The sequence below is a fragment of the Geotrypetes seraphini genome, chromosome 5, assembly GCF_902459505.1.
Source record: "Geotrypetes seraphini chromosome 5, aGeoSer1.1, whole genome shotgun sequence".
Classification (NCBI taxonomy): Eukaryota; Metazoa; Chordata; class Amphibia; order Gymnophiona; family Dermophiidae; genus Geotrypetes; species Geotrypetes seraphini.
The window spans coordinates 98212531-98230249 of NC_047088.1; the positions used below are offsets into that span (position 1 = coordinate 98212531).

Below are 17719 nucleotides of genomic sequence, written 5' to 3' on the forward strand. Positions count from 1 at the left end.
AAATGCTTTTTCTGCATCTAATGATATTAGAAAAGCTGGATCATTCAAATTTTTTGCTAAATTTAGAGAATGAAATGCTAATCTAGTGTTATGTGAAGAGTGTCTTTTAGCAACAAATCCAGTTTGGTGTATATCAATAATAAAAGGAAGAGCTTTTGCTAATCTTATAGCTAGCACTTTAGCAATTAATTTAGCATCTACATTCATCAAAGATATAGGCCTATAATTTGTTATCAATGTCGAATCCCTGTTTGGTTTTGGTAAGACAATTATAACAGAATCAGCCATAGTTCCTGTTATATTTCCATTATTTATTTGATATTGATATAAATTTAATAGATAAGGTAATAAAATATTTTGAAATGTTTTGTAAAATTCAACAGTATATCCATCTCCACCTGGAGCGGATCCAACTCTAAGAGCTTTCAATGCTGATTCTACTTCTTTTAAAGATATATGTTCTTCTAAACTTCCTTTTATATAATCCGGAATATTTGGTCCAATAAATGCCTTTAAAAATTCTATACCATCTTGTTCTTTATTTTCATAAGTATCAGAAGTGTATAAATCCTTATAAAAATCAAGAAATTGTTTTATAATATCTTCATTACTAGTGTGTGTATTGCCCTGTTTATCCTTAATTGCAATAACCTTAGATTTTCTTTTTTTTGCTTTAATAAAATTTGCTAATAATCTTCCATTTTTATTTGAATTTCCATAATACTGTACTTGCCGACAGAACATATCTTTCCTTACAAATTGAGAAGAAATCTCATTATATTTAACTTTTGTTTTTAATAATTTCTGCAATGTATCATGTTCCCATTTAGTAATTAATTTTTGTTCTAATAATTTAATTTCTTGTTCCAATTGTATAAATTGTTTTTTAAGTTGTTTTTCCATATATGCAGAATATGATATGATATTTCCTCTCATTGTTGCTTTATAAGCGTCCCATAAAATTTCAATGTTTATGTTATCCAAATCATTAAATTGAAAGAATTCATGCATTTTTTTCTTTAATATTTTCTATAAATTTTATGTCTGCAAGTAAAGCATTGTTAAATCTCCAAATTGGTTTAGAATAAACAGATATATCATTTTGTAGATCAATCCACACACCAGCATGATCTGATATGATAATAGGATCAATAATTGCTTTCATCACTTTTTGTGCTATGTTATTAGAAACAAATATATAATCAATTCTTGAAAAGGATTTATGGACCTGAGAACAAAAAGAATATTCTTGATCATTAAAATGAAGGATACGCCATATATCTACTAAATCACAAGTTTGTATCAAATTATCTAATCCTAATGATTTCATTATTTTACTTGGTTTTTTATCCAAAATAGGATCCATTACAGCATTGAAATCTCCAGCTACTACTAAATTAGAAGCAGCCAGTGGTAGTAATATCTGTTGAATATTTTTGAAAAACTCCATTTGATTTGAATTAGGAGCATATAAATTGAATAAATCCAGGGTTGTATTCCTCAGATTCATTTTAATATGTACCCATCTTCCTAATGGATCAAATTTTATTAACTTAAAATCTGCTATACATTTTTTATTTATGAGAATAGCTACTCCTGCTTTTTTTCCAACAGCAGGTGCATAAAAACATTTGGACACCCAACCCTCTTTTAGTTTATTAGATTCAATACCTGACAAGTGTGTCTCTTGTATGAAATAAATATCAGCTTTTTGCTTATGAAGAAAATTTAGTACTTTCTTTCGTTTGATTGGTTGGTTAAGACCATTGACGTTAAGAGAATAAATTTTAAGAGCCATTTAAATTAAAAAGTAATATTTTAATTAAAATTTTATAAATATATTTTTGATCAGATATCCACACATGTTTAATATTTATTCTTCTAGTTATTATTAAACCCTTAATTTTAAGATTTTCTTTAATTAATTTCATCTCCCTTTTCCCACCCCCCTCCCTTCCCTCCCCATTTAGCAAAAATAGTGTATACTTGGTAACACGCATATCAAGGTCAGCCATAACACACTCCAAGAAGACCCTTTAGCTTTCCAAGTACAGTTTAAGTCATTAAATATTTAAATAAAATTAAAATATAAATAGTTCATATATTATATATCTGTGAATTCAATCAGTTACATATACATTTCTTAGGATATTTTAAAAGTCTATATTTATTACCATCAATTCATTAATAATTAAATAAATATAGTATTTTTCATTCTATCTCAAAAAACTTTTTCCTCTCATCTTATATTTTATTATAGTAATATCATTAATATGGGAACATAATGATATAGTAAAGATTCACAAGTAAAGAATCTCCCCCCCCCCCATGAGAGAACACCGCTAAAATCACACACCAGGCACATACATCGTTTCTCCACTTATCTGATTCTTTCTCTCTCTCTTCTCATTTTTATTTTCTTCTTTTTCCTTGTCTTCTTTCTTCTTCTTTTCTTAAGGAGATTATATTGAATAGTTCTTTACGATCTTCCAAAGTTATTGTAATCCATTTTCTGATTTCTTCTTCTTCTTTTTTCTTCTTATATTTTATATTATATGTTCATGTTGTGTTTCCGGTATGAAAAAAATCCATTTCCTGCGTTCCTTACGCATAGACCTTCGGGATTGTATGTTTTTAGATTTTTTAAGTCATTTTAAAGAGAGAAGAGGAAACACAATTTAAACAAGCATATATATGCGTCCGGTGTGCGACCCCGCAGCAGTCTCACCACAGGAAAAGAAAAACTTCACCCGAAAAACCATTCCCCTCAATTTTTTATTATTTTTTTTTTTAATCTCTGATGTTCCCACCAATATATTCTGTCTGTAATCAATTTCAAAGCAGGCTTTTAGTTATATTATCCTTTCTATATTACATTCATTTAAATTTATGTTAACTTTTTTTTCCATATTTTATATTATAATTATTTCCTGTTAAACTTACAAACATATAATTGCATTAAGCCTTTGAAATTTTTTTTTTTTTTTTAGAATGTCTGTTACATTCTAATTCTATTGTAAGAGAGACGTTGAAAAGAATATATTTGAAGCTAAATAAAAACATTCTAAATCGTTGCATTTTGAAATATAGTAAATTCTTTAAAGTTATTTTTCTCTATATAATTAATATATGATGATATATATAGTATAATATTTCCCCAAATTTATATTAATAAATTAAAGACATATTATTCAAAATTAGGATAACATAGGTATTTCTTGAGTTTGAATAAATTTCTCTAGTTTCTCAGCATCATCAAATGTAAAAGTTTTATTTCCGATGTTTGCAGGATACATTAATCCAAACTTTGCACCTAATTCTCTTAGTTTTGGCCTCAATTCCAACAACTTTTTCCTTTTTATAGCTGTGTTTTTAGCAAAATCAGGAACAAAGTGGATATAAGCATCTTGATATTTAAGACCTTTATTTTGCTTTGCTAGTTGAAGTATTTCTAAGACCTGTTGGTGGCGCAATAGTTTGAATATAAATGATCTTGGTCCGTGTTGATTTTCTCCTCTCTTCATAGGCACTCTATGTGCTCTTTCTACCTCTATGGGATATTTTGTTTTTATAGGAAGTAGTTTGGGTAACAGATTTTCAATAAAGAGTACCGGATTTCCCTTTTCTGCTCCTTCTGGTAATCCAATCAAACGGACATTACTTCTTCTTTCTCGATTAGAATAATCTTCAATTTCTTTAGTAAGTATTTCTATTTTTTTTCTATCTGTTCGACTGTAACTTGCTTCTTCTTCTACAAACATCATTCTTTCTTCTAGATTATTTGACTTTAATTCCAGGAGATCCATTTTTTTGTTTAGCGCTGAAACGTCCTCTGATATATTCGTAACTTTTTTCGTTAATACTGATAGCATTTCTTTTATTTCCTTTAGTTCTTTTACTACTTCTATATCTGTCATTTTTGAACCTGTCTCCTGTTCCGGTTTTGATCTTTTGCTGCTACCAGCCACCGCAAAGTCGTTTTTGTTCTGTTTTCCTGTTGCCATTCTTTTATCTTGTCTTCTTTATTAATCCAAGCTTTTTTTTTCCTTATTTTTAAAGTTTTTTTTAGACTTTTTGCAGACTTTCAAGGTCTTTTTCTTGGAGCTCACTTATTAGCCAACCTTCCTCATGCGCTTCCAAGCCACGCCCCTCCTATTTTGAACATAATTCTATGGGGTTATTAGCTTTTTTCTTTTTAAATGGTTCCATTCCATAAGAGTTCCATATAGGATATTCTTTTTCCATATTGCTTTTGAAACATGAACCAGGGAGAAGTCTATTCTCTCAAAACCACCATCTCCTGATACTTCCCCAGTTCCCCATCCTTATGAAATATGGCAGAAGATAGACCTACTACCCTCAGTTATTTAAGCCTTGTTTATGAATTATCCTCCCTCTGGAGACCCAAGAAAAATCATATTATTTGACTTTTTGGTAACTGATTATGACTTTATTATTGGAGGGAAATATTTTAATGCTTTTGTGGGATGAGGTCGGATGTGAGCAATAGGTTGGTGGGCCAAGAGGGTGGAAAATTAAGAGATGAGAAAGTGGAAATAGAGGAATAGGGAATGGGTGAGAAAAAGGCAGGAATAGAAGACTGATGGAACAGACCTGGAGGCAAAAAAACAAATAGTAGCACACTGACCTGGATACAAGAGAAGGGAGAGACAAGGATGGAGCTGAAGCTCTTGAGGATTTAGAGAGTGAGTTCAGAAGGTGGAAATAGGGGATTAGGAAATGGGTGAGAAAAAGGCAGGAATAGGAGACTGATGGGACAGACCCGGAGGCCCCCTCGACTAGGAAAGAGGGGCATCACCCAGAGGGGACATGAGGACCTTTCAAAACAAGAAAGAAGGATATCCATAAAACCAACCCACAAAGTGAAACACTGAGATTAGAATAGGAATATTCCCAGCTGTGAATCAGAAATAATAAAAGTGCAAGCAGAAGTATTTTGGCCAAATTATTCAGTCAACTAAACTACTTTCAAAGTGTCTATAATGTCAGATTGACTTTGCACTAGCAGGAGAAAAAAATAAGAAATTCAGAGGCATTGAAAATAACAAAGAGAAAACACTAGTTATACACAGCACTAGAGAACCAAACAGAAAAACCCAGCCACACACAGCACCAGAGTACAAGAGAATAAATAAATAAATGGGACCCAACCCGGCCCATGTGCCTAAGGCCCCGCCCACAAGAGGAGCCTACGGCTCCTGGGCCTATTCTGATTGGCCCAGGTGCCTCAGGCCCCACCTGTGGGCGGGGTTTGAACCGCCTGGGCCAATCCGGCCCCATTCCTGGGATGGCTAGCCTGCCGGACGGGCGGGCTTGGCACCTGTCCATCCGGCCAATGATTTCAAGGTACGGGGGGTGGGATTGGGGGTGGGGGGATCGCGGGTCGGTAGGGGGGTCTTGCGGGTCGGCAGGGGGACCTATAGGGGGTTCGGGGGCAAGCGTGTAAGGGGGGGTGCGTCGAGGGCAGGAGGGCCTGGGATCTCTCCTGCCCGTATTTTAGTGGGGGTGGGGGATAGGAGGTTCACCTGGGCAGGAGGGGTTGGGCTCCCTCTTGCCCGATCTTGTAGGGGGTGGGGTCACGTAGCCAGGAGGGCTTGGGCTCCCTCTTGGCTCGATTGAGTCGGGGGTGCCACCGGGGTAAGAGGGCTTGGGCTCCCTCTTGCCCCGATCGTAGTCAGGATGCTGCCGGGCAAGAGGGCTTGGGCTCCCTCTTGCCCAATCATTGTCGGCGGGGCCAGGAGGGCTTCGGCTCTCTCCTGGCCCGATCATTGTTGGGGAAGGGGGTGGGGGGTGGATTCTGTAACCAGTGTTGTTTTTGACAGACACCGGTTATAGAATCCAACTTTTAGGCAAAGGACTGGCTCCTCCTTTACCTAAAAGCCCTTGTTTTGGGCGTTTGGGACTTAGGCTTTTTTTAGGTTGATTATATGGTATAAGTTTAGACGTAGTGGTGGTCTGGGCGTTTAAACAGCTGAACGTAGAGGCAGGCCATTATCAAAAAAACCTCCTTTTGGACGTTTTTTTGGATAATGGACATTTTCCCTGCTTCTACTTTCAACGTTTAAGGCCTTAGGCCAAAAGGGGACTTAGATGTTTTTTTTTATTATGCCTCTCAACATGTACCTTCAAGAGAGATACTAAAACCATACTCTTCAAAAAATACATAAAACCTATCCAGCACGACCATTCCCAACCCAACATCCAACACTCTCTATACCCTTAATACTCTCTAATATTCTTATATTTACCAAACGTTATCTAAAACCCCATAATTCACCCTATTCCTATCTCCTAAAGACTTCTACTTCCTGTTGGTAACTCTTTTACCTGACATTTTTTATTACCTTAAAAATTTTAAGTCATCACTTATTTTATTCCTTCAAATTTTGAATGTAATTCTTGTTTTAGTTTGGATGTAATCCGCCTTGAACCGCAAGGTAATGGCGGAACAGAAATCACTAATATAATGTAATGTAATGTAATTTATGTTTCCCCTGGCTGTTTCTAAAGCTAACAGTTCTTTAACCAGGGGTAGCTGCAACTTGCTTAGCTGACAGTTTACAGGACATCATTAGTGTTGGGGTGGGGTTTTTTTTTTTCTTTCAACTACTTGCAGTCCTAGGAAATCTAGGCTGCACATTTGTCCTTTTGGTTTTCCTGTGTGAACTTCCTTTACCTGTACTGCCTCTTTTAAAAAGCCTTCATAGGCTACCTCTTCGAGCAAGAATAGATTTTAAATGTTTGTGCCTGATCGTTAAAATATTTTATGGTTTTACTTCTGAGTCAATTATTACTCTGGTACAGATTTTTTCAAGAAGTATAGCTCATAGATTCAGTCGCTCATATATGTTGATGTTTCTCTCCTTTAAGGGAGTCCATTTAAAGATTTTTATTGAGATATTGTTCTGTAGGTTTCAACTCTAGTATGGTCCTTTTCAGGTTTAGGATAATTATGGGCTTTTTCAGAGATAACTATGGGCTCCTTTTACTAAACGGCATGAGAGGATTTTAGTGCGGGCTGGTGAGGTAAATGCTCTGATGCCCAAAGGAATTCTATCTACGAGTGTCCGAGCATTTACTTTGCTGGCCCGCGTTAAAAACCTCTAATGCCGTTTAGTAAAACTCAATTGAAACCCTAAAGTAAGGGAGGTAGAAAAATCACAAAACAAGCAAAAACCTCCCAAACCCCAAGAATAAAAAATGGATAGGGGGAAGAGACAAAGACAAACAAAGAACTCAGCTAGCTTTAATGTGATATAAATTATTAAAGCAGGAGAGCCCTCAGTCACACAGCCACCACTGGGAAATCCCAGGGAAAGGCTGTCACGGGTTTACACCCAGAAAAGTGTTAACTGTGAAACATCCCCGGGCTCTCTCCGCGTGAATAAATAAATAAAGTGCAAGAATATCGTGCAAAGTGTGAAAAATCAAAAAAACACACTCAAGTAACTAAGTTTGAATTTGTCTCTGACAGCGAGGGAAACATCAGGTAAAGGGAGCTTGCTGGGAGGAGACTAAGGGGCATGGAGACACAAGGGGACTGGGTGGCACGAGGGCGAAAGCTGAGGGCAATATAGGGGTGCCACAAGGCGAGGGGGATCAAACGGAGGCTCAAGGGATGATAGCCCAGGAGGGGGCCGGTAGGGCTAGAAAACCCAGAGGAAAAGCGGGGAAGTGGGGTGGTGGGAATGTGAGGAAACCGAAAGCTACGAGGGTAAGGGCTGAGGGCAAAGCAGAAGCACAGGGAACAGGAGAACTGCCCGAAGTTCAAGGGGAGGCAACCCAGGTAAATACAGAGGTGGAGGAAAAACGACGGGACCTGCGGTGCTTGTACGCAAATGCAAGAAGCCTCATGGCCAAGATGGGTGAACTAGAGGTCGTGGCCAAGGGGGAAGACCTGGATATAATTGGAATTACAGAAACATGGTGGACAGAGGAGAATCAATGGGATGTGGCGCTGCCGGGGTACAAGCTCTACAGGAGGGACAGGACCCACAAGAAGGGGGGAGGCATAGCACTATATATAAAGGACTCTATCTACTCGGTCGGGATGGATATGGCAAAGAAGGCAGAGGGGCTGGAATCGCTATGGGTCAAATTGCCGGGAAACAAGGGTGCAGGCATAAAACTGGGGCTGTACTATCGCCCACCTGGTACGCCGGAAGGAGTCGGACACGACTTGGAAGCTGAACTGAGACAAGAATGCAGGACTGGAAGTGTAACAGTGATGGGGGACTTCAACTACCCGGGGATTGACTGGAGTATGGGTCACTCCAACTGCACTAGGGAAACAGGATTTGTAGAAGCTGTGAGGGACTGCTTCATGGAGCAACTAGTCAGAGAACCAACACGAGGGAGTGCTACTCTTGACCTCATCCTAAACGGATTAGGGGGGCCTGCAAGAGGGGTAGAAGTGGGGGGACCACTAGGCAACAGTGACCACAACGCGATCAGATTCACATTAGAAAGGGGGACACCCATAGTAAGGAGGACCGCAACAACCGCGCTCAACTTCAGGAAAGGGAACTATGTTGCTATGAGGGAAATGGTGGGGAGGAAGCTCAGAAACATCCTTAGGATGGAGACTGTAGGAAGCGCCTGGACCCTATTCAGGGACACCCTGCAGGAAGCACAAAGAATGTACGTCCCCAGTTTCAGGAAAGGCGGCAAGAACAATCGGTCAAAGGACCCGGTTTGGATCTCAACAGAAGTAAAGAGGGCAATAAATGACAAAAAAGTATCCTTCCGGAGATGGAAAAAGGACCCAACGGAGGAAAATCTCCAGGCGCACAAGAAATGCCAAAAGGAATGCCACCGAGAGGTTAGAAAAGCAAAAGGGAAATACGAAGAGGGGCTGGCCAGGGAGACGAAAAACTTCAAGGCATTCTTCAGTTACGTAAAGGGGAAGCGACCAGCAAGAGAAGAGGTGGGGCCGTTGGACGATGGGGATAGGAAGGGAGTGATTAAGGAGGATAAAGAGGTAGCTGAGAGGTTGAACACGTTCTTCTCGTCGGTTTTCACGAGAGAAGACACATCTAATATACCGGACTCAAGGGAGCTCATGAGTGGAGAACAGGCTGAAAAATTGGAACACATAGAGGTAAGTAAGGAGGATGTCCTCAAACAGATAGACAGGTTAAAGTGCGGCAAATCGCCGGGCCCAGACGGGATCCACCCAAGGGTTCTAAAGGAACTAAGACAAGAAATAGCGGGCACAATCCAGCATGTTTGCAACCTATCCTTGAAAACTGGAGAGGTACCAGAGGACTGGAAATTGGCGAATGTCACACCTATCTTCAAGAAGGGATCGAGGGGTGACCCCGGGAACTACAGGCCGGTGAGCCTGACTTCAATTATAGGGAAGATGGTGGAAGATATGATCAAGGACAGTATTTGCGAGCACATCGAGGGAAATGGCCTACTGAGAACAAGCCAGCATGGATTCTGTAAGGGAAGGTCATGCTTAACGAACCTTCTGTACTTCTTTGAGGGAATAAGCAGTCGGGTGGACAATGGGGAACCTATAGACATCATTTACCTCGATTTTCAAAAGGCTTTCGACAAGGTGCCACATGAAAGGCTGCTTAGGAAGCTGTGGAACCACGGGGTGGGAGGGGATGTGCACAGATGGATCGAGCACTGGTTGTCGGGTAGACTGCAGAGGGTCGGAGTAAAGGGACAATATTCTGACTGGCGGGGAGTCACAAGCGGTGTGCCACAGGGATCGGTGCTGGGGCCGTTACTCTTCAACATATTTATCAATGACCTGGAAAAGGAGGCAAAGTGCGAGGTTATAAAATTTGCAGACGATACTAAACTGTGCGGCAGAGTTAGGTCCAGGGAGGAGTGTGAGGACCTACAAAGGGACCTGGACAAACTGGAAGACTGGGCAAACAAATGGCAAATGTGCTTTAACGTGGAAAAATGCAAGGTCATGCATATGGGGAAAAAGAACCCATTGTTCAACTACAAATTGGGGGGGGCATTGTTGGGAGACAGCAGTCTTGAGAGAGACTTGGGTGTGATGGTGGATGAATCACTGAAGCCATCTGCACAGTGCGCAGCAGCCTCGAAAAAAGCCAACAGGATGCTGGGCATCATAAAGAGGGGCATAACAACCAGGACACGGGAAGTCATCATGCCATTGTATCGAGCGATGGTGCGTCCGCATCTGGAATACTGCGTTCAATATTGGTCGCCGTACCTCAAGAAGGACATGGCGGTACTTGAGAGAGTCCAAAGGAGAGCAACGAAACTGGTAAGAGGGCTGGAACACTGCCCATACGCTGAGAGGTTGGATAGGCTGGGACTCTTCTCTCTGGAAAAAAGGAGGCTCAGGGGAGATATGATAGAGACCTTCAAGATCATGAGGGGCATAGAGAGGGTGGATAGGGACAGATTCTTCAGGCTGAAGGGGACAACAGGTACGAGGGGGCATTCGGAGAAACTGAAGGGAGATAGGTTCAAAACAAATGCAAGGAAGTTTTTTTTCACGCAAAGGGTCGTGGACACTTGGAATGCGCTACCGGAGGAAGTGATCAGGCAGAGTACGGTACAGGGATTCAAACAGGGATTGGACGAATTCCTGAGGGATAAAGGGATCGTGGGATACTGAGGGAGGAGCTGGGATGTAACACAAGTATAGAAAGCTAATAAGTATAGAAACCCAACCAGGTCGTGCATGCGCAAGACCAGAGGGTTAGGACTTCGATGGGAAGATGGGACTTCAATGGGAAGCCAAGGTGGCAGGGGAGCCCCTTCTGGTGATTCAGACAGGTCGTGACCTGTTTGGGCCGCCGCGGGAGCGGACTGCCGGGCAGGATGGACCTATGGTCTGACCCGGCGGAGGCACTGCTTATGTTCTTATGTTCTTATGTCCCCTAACCAGGGGGCCAAAAGGAAAAACAAGTGTCCAAATCTAGCCAAGCCAAACACAATCTGGAAGTACTTAGCTTCTCCGTGTGAAAACAGCCAGCGAATGGTGACTTCGTCCTACGGGACTCCGTTTCGGGGATGCACACCCCCTTCTTCAGGAACAACTTGGCTGCGTTGAGTCTCTCAATTCCTCCGACACAGCTAGAGAGCAAGGTATAAAATATTGTGGTTATGGGGGCATCTTAGAATGCTGGAAACGACCTTAGACATCCTTAGGCACCTCTGTAGACGTGATTTATGTCAAACATAGGAGCCAGAAATATAGGCCTCAAAAACCTTGGCCTATGCTTGAGGTAGCCGCAATTCTACAAATGGCACTATTGAATAATTGACACACTGTCAGCGGCCATTTGTAGAATTCAGGCATTTGTTTTTAAGATATCGAGCTAGTGTATGACTAGCTTTGTCACTTTCAACATAAAATCTAGAGTTCTGAAGATGCATGCAATGAAGTGCAGCATTAGTTAAGATGGAGTTAAATTTATATTTCAGTGATTGAAGGTTGGAATATGTTGATGGATTATTATCCAGTAAATACCACGCTTCTAAGTTTTTATATTACTTTCAACGCCAGTTAGTAATTTTTTTTATTTTTCCTGGTTCTTTCCCCAGTGGTGAAGCTAATAATATGCCCTCTAAAAGGCATTCCACCAAGTTGCGATTTTGTAATCAGAAATGGGGTTCAGGCTAAAATATTTATTGATTCTATCTTTGATAAAACTAATAAAGTCATCATCTTGAAGAAGAATTGGATTGAATCTCTAGGGAGGTCTATTTTTATTTTGAATGATCTTCCAGAGGGACATCACTGAATACTCTAATATGGTCTTGCTATTTATGTAGGCTTGGTAATAGCTGGTAATAAAGAAGATATGAGAACGAAATGTATTTGAGAGAAACTATTGTGTGGAAGGGAGAAGAAGGTGTATATCCTTTCCTTGGGGGGTGTGAGTCTCCATGGATCCAAAAGGCCAAAAGATCCGAGTTTCCAAGTTTTATTAAAATTTGTTATCCCGCTTATCAGATATTTAAGCGGCTTACAGTAATAAAATTTATAAAAATTGAGGGATATACAAACAATTGGCATTACTGCTTTATTTCAGTGATTTTAGTAAGAGCCTTGGAGGGGCATAATCAAATGAAATATCTAAGTCCGTTTTGGGCCTAAGTTGCTAGTCACTCAAAGTCAGCAGTGTCTAAAGTCCATTCCTGAAAAATATGTCCAAAATATTTATTTTTTTTGAAAATCATCTAAGTATACGTCCAGCTGTTTGGTCAGCCAGACTGCTAAATCGTCTATCTTTATACCCCATTCTCGTCCAAAAATTAATCCAAGTTGAAAACGCCTAGAACAAGACCTCTTGGATGTGGGAGGGGCCAGTAAAGTGATGGACTGGACCCCCAGACATGGCAACACAGTAGTGGGGAACCTTACAGGGCACTGCTGCAAACTTCACAAAAAGGGTGCCATGTACATATCTCACCACAACTACCTTATAGGTCATGGTGATCCCCCCAAAACACCCCCCAAACCTACTAAACCCACCTGTTTACAACCCCAATAGTCCCAGACTACTTAAGCCACCTCTGTCCTGCTCTACTAGGCTTTCCTATGCCAGGTGCTGATGTTCTGGAGGCAGATATATAACGTTTTTATTACGATTTTTATGGTGGTGAGAGGGGAGGTCAGTGATCACTGGGGGAGTGTGTGGGGGACTGCACTTTGTGTTTGCAATGGTTATCTGGTCACTTTGGATACCTTCTGGCCACTTAGACCTGGTTTTCAATCGCCTAAGTTGCTATATATAATCGTAAAAGTTCCATCTGGGCAGCCTCATTAAACTTTTGGTTATACTTGCAGTACGACTAAGGGCTCCTTTTACAAAGGTGCGCTAGTGGTTTTAGCGCGCACTACATTGCTGAGCGTGCTGCACGCTAACAACTCCATAGAGCTTGTGTTAGTATTTTTCGTGTAGCGCGGGGGTTAGCGCGCGCTAATCTTCAGTGCCCGCTAAAAACGCTAGTGCACCTTAGTAAAAGGAAACCTAAGTCTAGGTCGGCCCACGTCCTGCCCAAATCCCGTACTCACCACTCCTCCTAAAATGCCCCTTTTAGCTCTGGGTGTACAGCAGCACTGAAAAGGCCTAAATTGTTTTAAGATATGTTTAAAACCCGGTTTGATTACCGGCACTTGGACGACTTGTCTTACTGATCGTCCAAGTGCCGATTTAGGCCGGTTTTTAGATGTATTTCTGTTTTGATTATGAGACCCTTGGTATTTCTGTAGGGGGAGGATGAGTGTCTGCCAATTGTAATATTTGAATTTGATTAAAACCAACCCCTAAGATAATTTTAGATTGACCTGGCTGAAGCTAATTCAATGGCTATTTCAAGAAAAAAATTCAGGACAGTCTACATTAGGAGCATTCCCATCTCAGTAAATACTATTATTGTTCAATTCTCCTCTGCTCGCAACCTCTCATTTTCTACAACATCACCAAAATTCACCCCTTCCTCTCTGAGCACACTACCTGGACCCTTGTCCACACTCTCATGACCTCATGCTTAGACTACAGCAATTTACTTCTATGAGGTCTCCCACTGAACCACTTCTCCTCTCTGCAATCGATGCAAAACTCAGCTGCACAACTTAACTACTGCCAACCTCACTATACTCACTTTACCCTTCTACTCAAATTACTTCACTGGCTCCCCATCTGCCTTCGAATACAGTTCAAACTCCTATTACTGACCTAGTGTGTTCATGCCCCATCCTCTCAATATTTCTCCTCTTATCTCTCCCTGAGAACTCTGTTCCCCAGATAAGCTGCTTGTAACTGTACCCTTCTCCTCCACTGCCAATTTCAGACTTTTTTCCTTTAATCTAGCTGCCCCGCACGCCTGGAATAAACTACCTGAATCCATCTGTCACGCGCCTTCCCTTCAAAAAGATATAAAAAGGATGGGGTCGGTCCAGAGGACGGCTACTAAAATGGTGTGTGGTGTTCATCATAAGGCATATGGGAACAGACTTAAATATCTCAATCTGGAGTAAAGGCGGGAGAGGGGAGATATGATAGACGTTTAAATACCTACGTGATGTAAATGTGCATGAGTCGAGTTTTTTTCATTTGAAAGGAAGCTCAGGAATAAGAGGGCATAAGATGAAGTTAAGAGGTGATAGGCTTAGGAGTAATCTAAGGAAATACTTTTTTACAGAAAGGGCGGTAGATGTGTGGAACAGTCTCCCGGAAAAGGTGGTGGAGACAGATAATGTGTCTGATTTCATGAAAGCCTGAGATAGTCACGTGAGATCTCTTAGAGAGAGGAAGAGATAATGGTTATTGCGGATGGGCAGACTGGATGGGCCATTTGGCCTTTATCTGCCATCATGTTTCTATGTTCAAAAGCAGACAGAAAACCGACCTTTTTAAAATAGCCTTCAATCCATATCCTCACAGCTCACCACCCTAGCCAGCAGATTAACCATCCCACCTAACTGTAGCCCTTACCCTGGCATCCTGTTTGACTGTCTTGTCTGCTTCGATTGTAAGCTCTTTCACGCAGGGATGTTTGGTAGCGCCACAGAAATAATTAATAGTAGTAGTGTAAACATTAACCAGCAGAAAGTTAGAATTAATACAAATATCTAATGAAGCCCATCTGCCATGAGTGTCACTAGATTGATGATCAATAGTAAATTGTAATTTATGACGGATAAGTATGGCAACACCATTATGTTTATTGATAGCAGCAGAGAATACGCAGTTAATAGTATTTGCTAGACAAATGTGAATTATCAGAAAAGTTCAGGTGTGTCTCTTGAAAAAATATTATATTGGAACTACATTTTTTATATTGGTGATTAGTTTGCTTTTTTTATGGGGCTGTTTAAGTTAACATTTAGAGATATTAAATGCATGAACCAAGTAGGGAAGAGCCCAAGCAGTCAAACAGTTTGCAATACACTGTTCTACAACCTCAGTGACTAAAAAAGCCTGACTTGGATGAGTTTTCATACATTAGTTGCAGTAGCTGGAAGCCTATTTTGAATCAAACATTTGTGGTCTGCTTAAAGGCCATGGTAACAAGTCAATCCCTACTGCTGTTAACAGAATTTAGGGCTCCTTTTACTAAGCTGCGATATTGTTTTTAGCACACGCAGGATTTTAGTGCGCGCTAAACCCGCGCTACGCGACTAGAACTAACGCCAGGTCAATGCTGGCATTAAGGTCTAGCGCGCGGGGCAATTCAGCACGCGCTAAAACCGCTATTGCAGCTTAGTAAAAGGAGCCCTTAATAATTTATTATATTTATTTAATTTTTAAAAAAAATTTTAACCTGCTTAATCCTAAGCAGTTTACAAAATACAAACATAATCATAATTTGACATACAATATGCTGTGTTTGTTTTAATGTTTCTATCTAAAATTCATCTCAGCCAGCACTATAATCCAATCAACTAAAAGCCTCCACAAAAAGAGCTGTTTTCAATACCTTTTTAAACTTCTGAATATCAGGAAGCAACCCGATAAGCAAAACTAGGTCACTCAATACAATTATATATGCACGCTTTACTATCTTTAAACCCCCAGCCCCCTTTGCTGTCCACCCTCCTGTATCACGTTACCCTAACTCTGTGGAGAAGAATAATATAAAAATCAGCCACAGCTAAGGTGTCTGTTTACTAAAGTACAGCATATGTTGCAGTTAACGCATTTTAACGCAAGATTTTATTGCACAATTACTGCAAATATGAAGTGACCATTTTTTAAAGGCTCCAAGTTTCAAGTTTATTTAAAATATTTGATAGAATCGCAGTATCCAAACCCAATGCGATTTACAAAATTAAAAATAGAAAAAATAAAAAATTTCAAACAAACAGGACATTAAAGACAATTATGACGTAAAAACACTGATGAAGAGGAGGGGGGAAATAAAATGGATTAAATACAATTCGAAAATAAATAAAAAGGAAGGGTAAGGAAACAAAAGGTTGGGGAATGGTACCCACTTAATTTCTACTTAACAGTGTTCCTTGTCCAGATAAATTCCCCCCTTTTTTTTCCAGTTCTTAATTATGTTAGCTTTACCATTAACTCCTGGTATCTACAGAGAATTAAGCTGGGAGCATTTACTGCATCCTTTTTAGGAATCAAACCATCAAATATAACAATAAAATTGATTAACAAGAATCAGAATATCAGTTATCTCCTTTGCATATCAGAGACCAGGAAGGGAACCAGCATTTTATCTTTAATATAAATAATGTGAAAAAGTGTAATTTCTTCATTGCTGTATTATTCTGTTTTCTGCAGGCTTGCCTTTGAAAGATGAGGACAGTTATGGAGCAGGTACAGGTAGTAACACAGAAGCATCAGCTGTCCCTGGAGACAGTGTGCCAAAAGGGGAAGATCTTGAAGGGCCAGGGACCCTGGAGCCCCTGGGAGAACTCCTTCAAGGGGTGCTGCAGAAGAAAGAATTCTTCGACCAGAATAGATTCTTTCCAGGTGAGACGAGATGCTTTTTTTGTAGGTTACATCTCTGCCAATTAAACATTCTGGATTTGGATTTAATATTTATAACCTGCCCTGATCCAGGAAGGGTAATAAGTAAAACATACATAATTATAAATACAAACAAACACTAAAACAGAAAACAAGTTCTCAAAAGGACCCCCCCCCCCCCCCAACAGAGCTGCAAGTACTTCAGGATAAGATGAAGCTTCAGCATGGCCTACTGTTAAATGATCAAGAATTTGATATACTGCATTTCTATGGTACAAGCAAAGAAGTTTACATACAGTATATCTATTATATATTATGTCTGACCACACCACATTTTGTCATACTGTTATCTTTTCTCTCTCACTCTACTATACTATACATTGTATCTTTCATACTATATTTGCCACATTATGGGGTCCTTTTACTATGCTGCGCTAGTGCATCCATTATATCCTATTGATGCGTTAGCACACATTAGTTTTTATGCCCCTCTATGTCTACCATCTCGGGAATGGCTGGTCTGATTGGCCCAGGCGGCTGAAACCCCGCCCACAGGAGGGGCCTAAGACAACTGGGCCGATTCCGGTTGGCCCAGGCACCTCAAGCCCCACCTGTGGGCGGGGTTTGAGCCCCCTGGGCCAATCAGGCCCTAAGGCCAGCCATTCCCGAGATGGCTGGCCTGTCGGATGGATGGGCTTGGCACCCATCCGTCCGACCAACAATTTGTAAGGTACGGGGAAGGGGGTGGGGGGGGTTGCGTCGAGGGCAGGAGGGCCTGGGATCCCTCCTGCCCGTATTTTAGTGGGGGGGGGGTTAGAGGGTGTCACCGGGCCAGGAGGGCTTGGGCTCCCACCTGGCCCCATCGGACTCGGTGGGGGCGGGGTTGGGGATCACGGGGCAAGAGGGCTTGGGTTCCCTCTTGCCCCGATGTCAGCGGTGGGGGTCACAGTTCACCAGGGAAGGAGGGCTTGGGCTCCCTCCTACCCTGATCTTGTCGCGGGGTTCGGGGGTGCCGCGGGGCAGGAGGGCTTGGGCTCCTCCTGTCCGGATCGTTGTAGGAGGGGGGGGGATTCTGTAACCGGTGTTGCTTTTGACAGACATCGGTTACAGAATCCAGCTTTTAGGCAAAGGACTGGCACCTCCTTCGCCTAAAAGCTCTTGTTTTGGACGTTTGGGGCTTAGGCTTTTTTTTAGGTTGATTATATGGTGTAAGTATAGACGTAGTGGTGGTCTGGGCGTTTAAACAGCTGAATGTA

General features: G+C 41.1%; 1 protein-coding gene across 1 annotated transcript in view; it reads left to right on the forward strand.

Moving 5' to 3' along the window:
• Positions 1-17719, forward strand: part of SEZ6L2 (seizure related 6 homolog like 2) — a 168787-nt gene that overhangs the window by 37352 nt on the left and 113716 nt on the right. The window contains exon 4 of the mRNA XM_033944067.1: positions 16275-16466. Coding sequence (XP_033799958.1) covers positions 16275-16466 — 192 coding nt within the window. The remainder of the gene's footprint in view (positions 1-16274; positions 16467-17719) is intronic.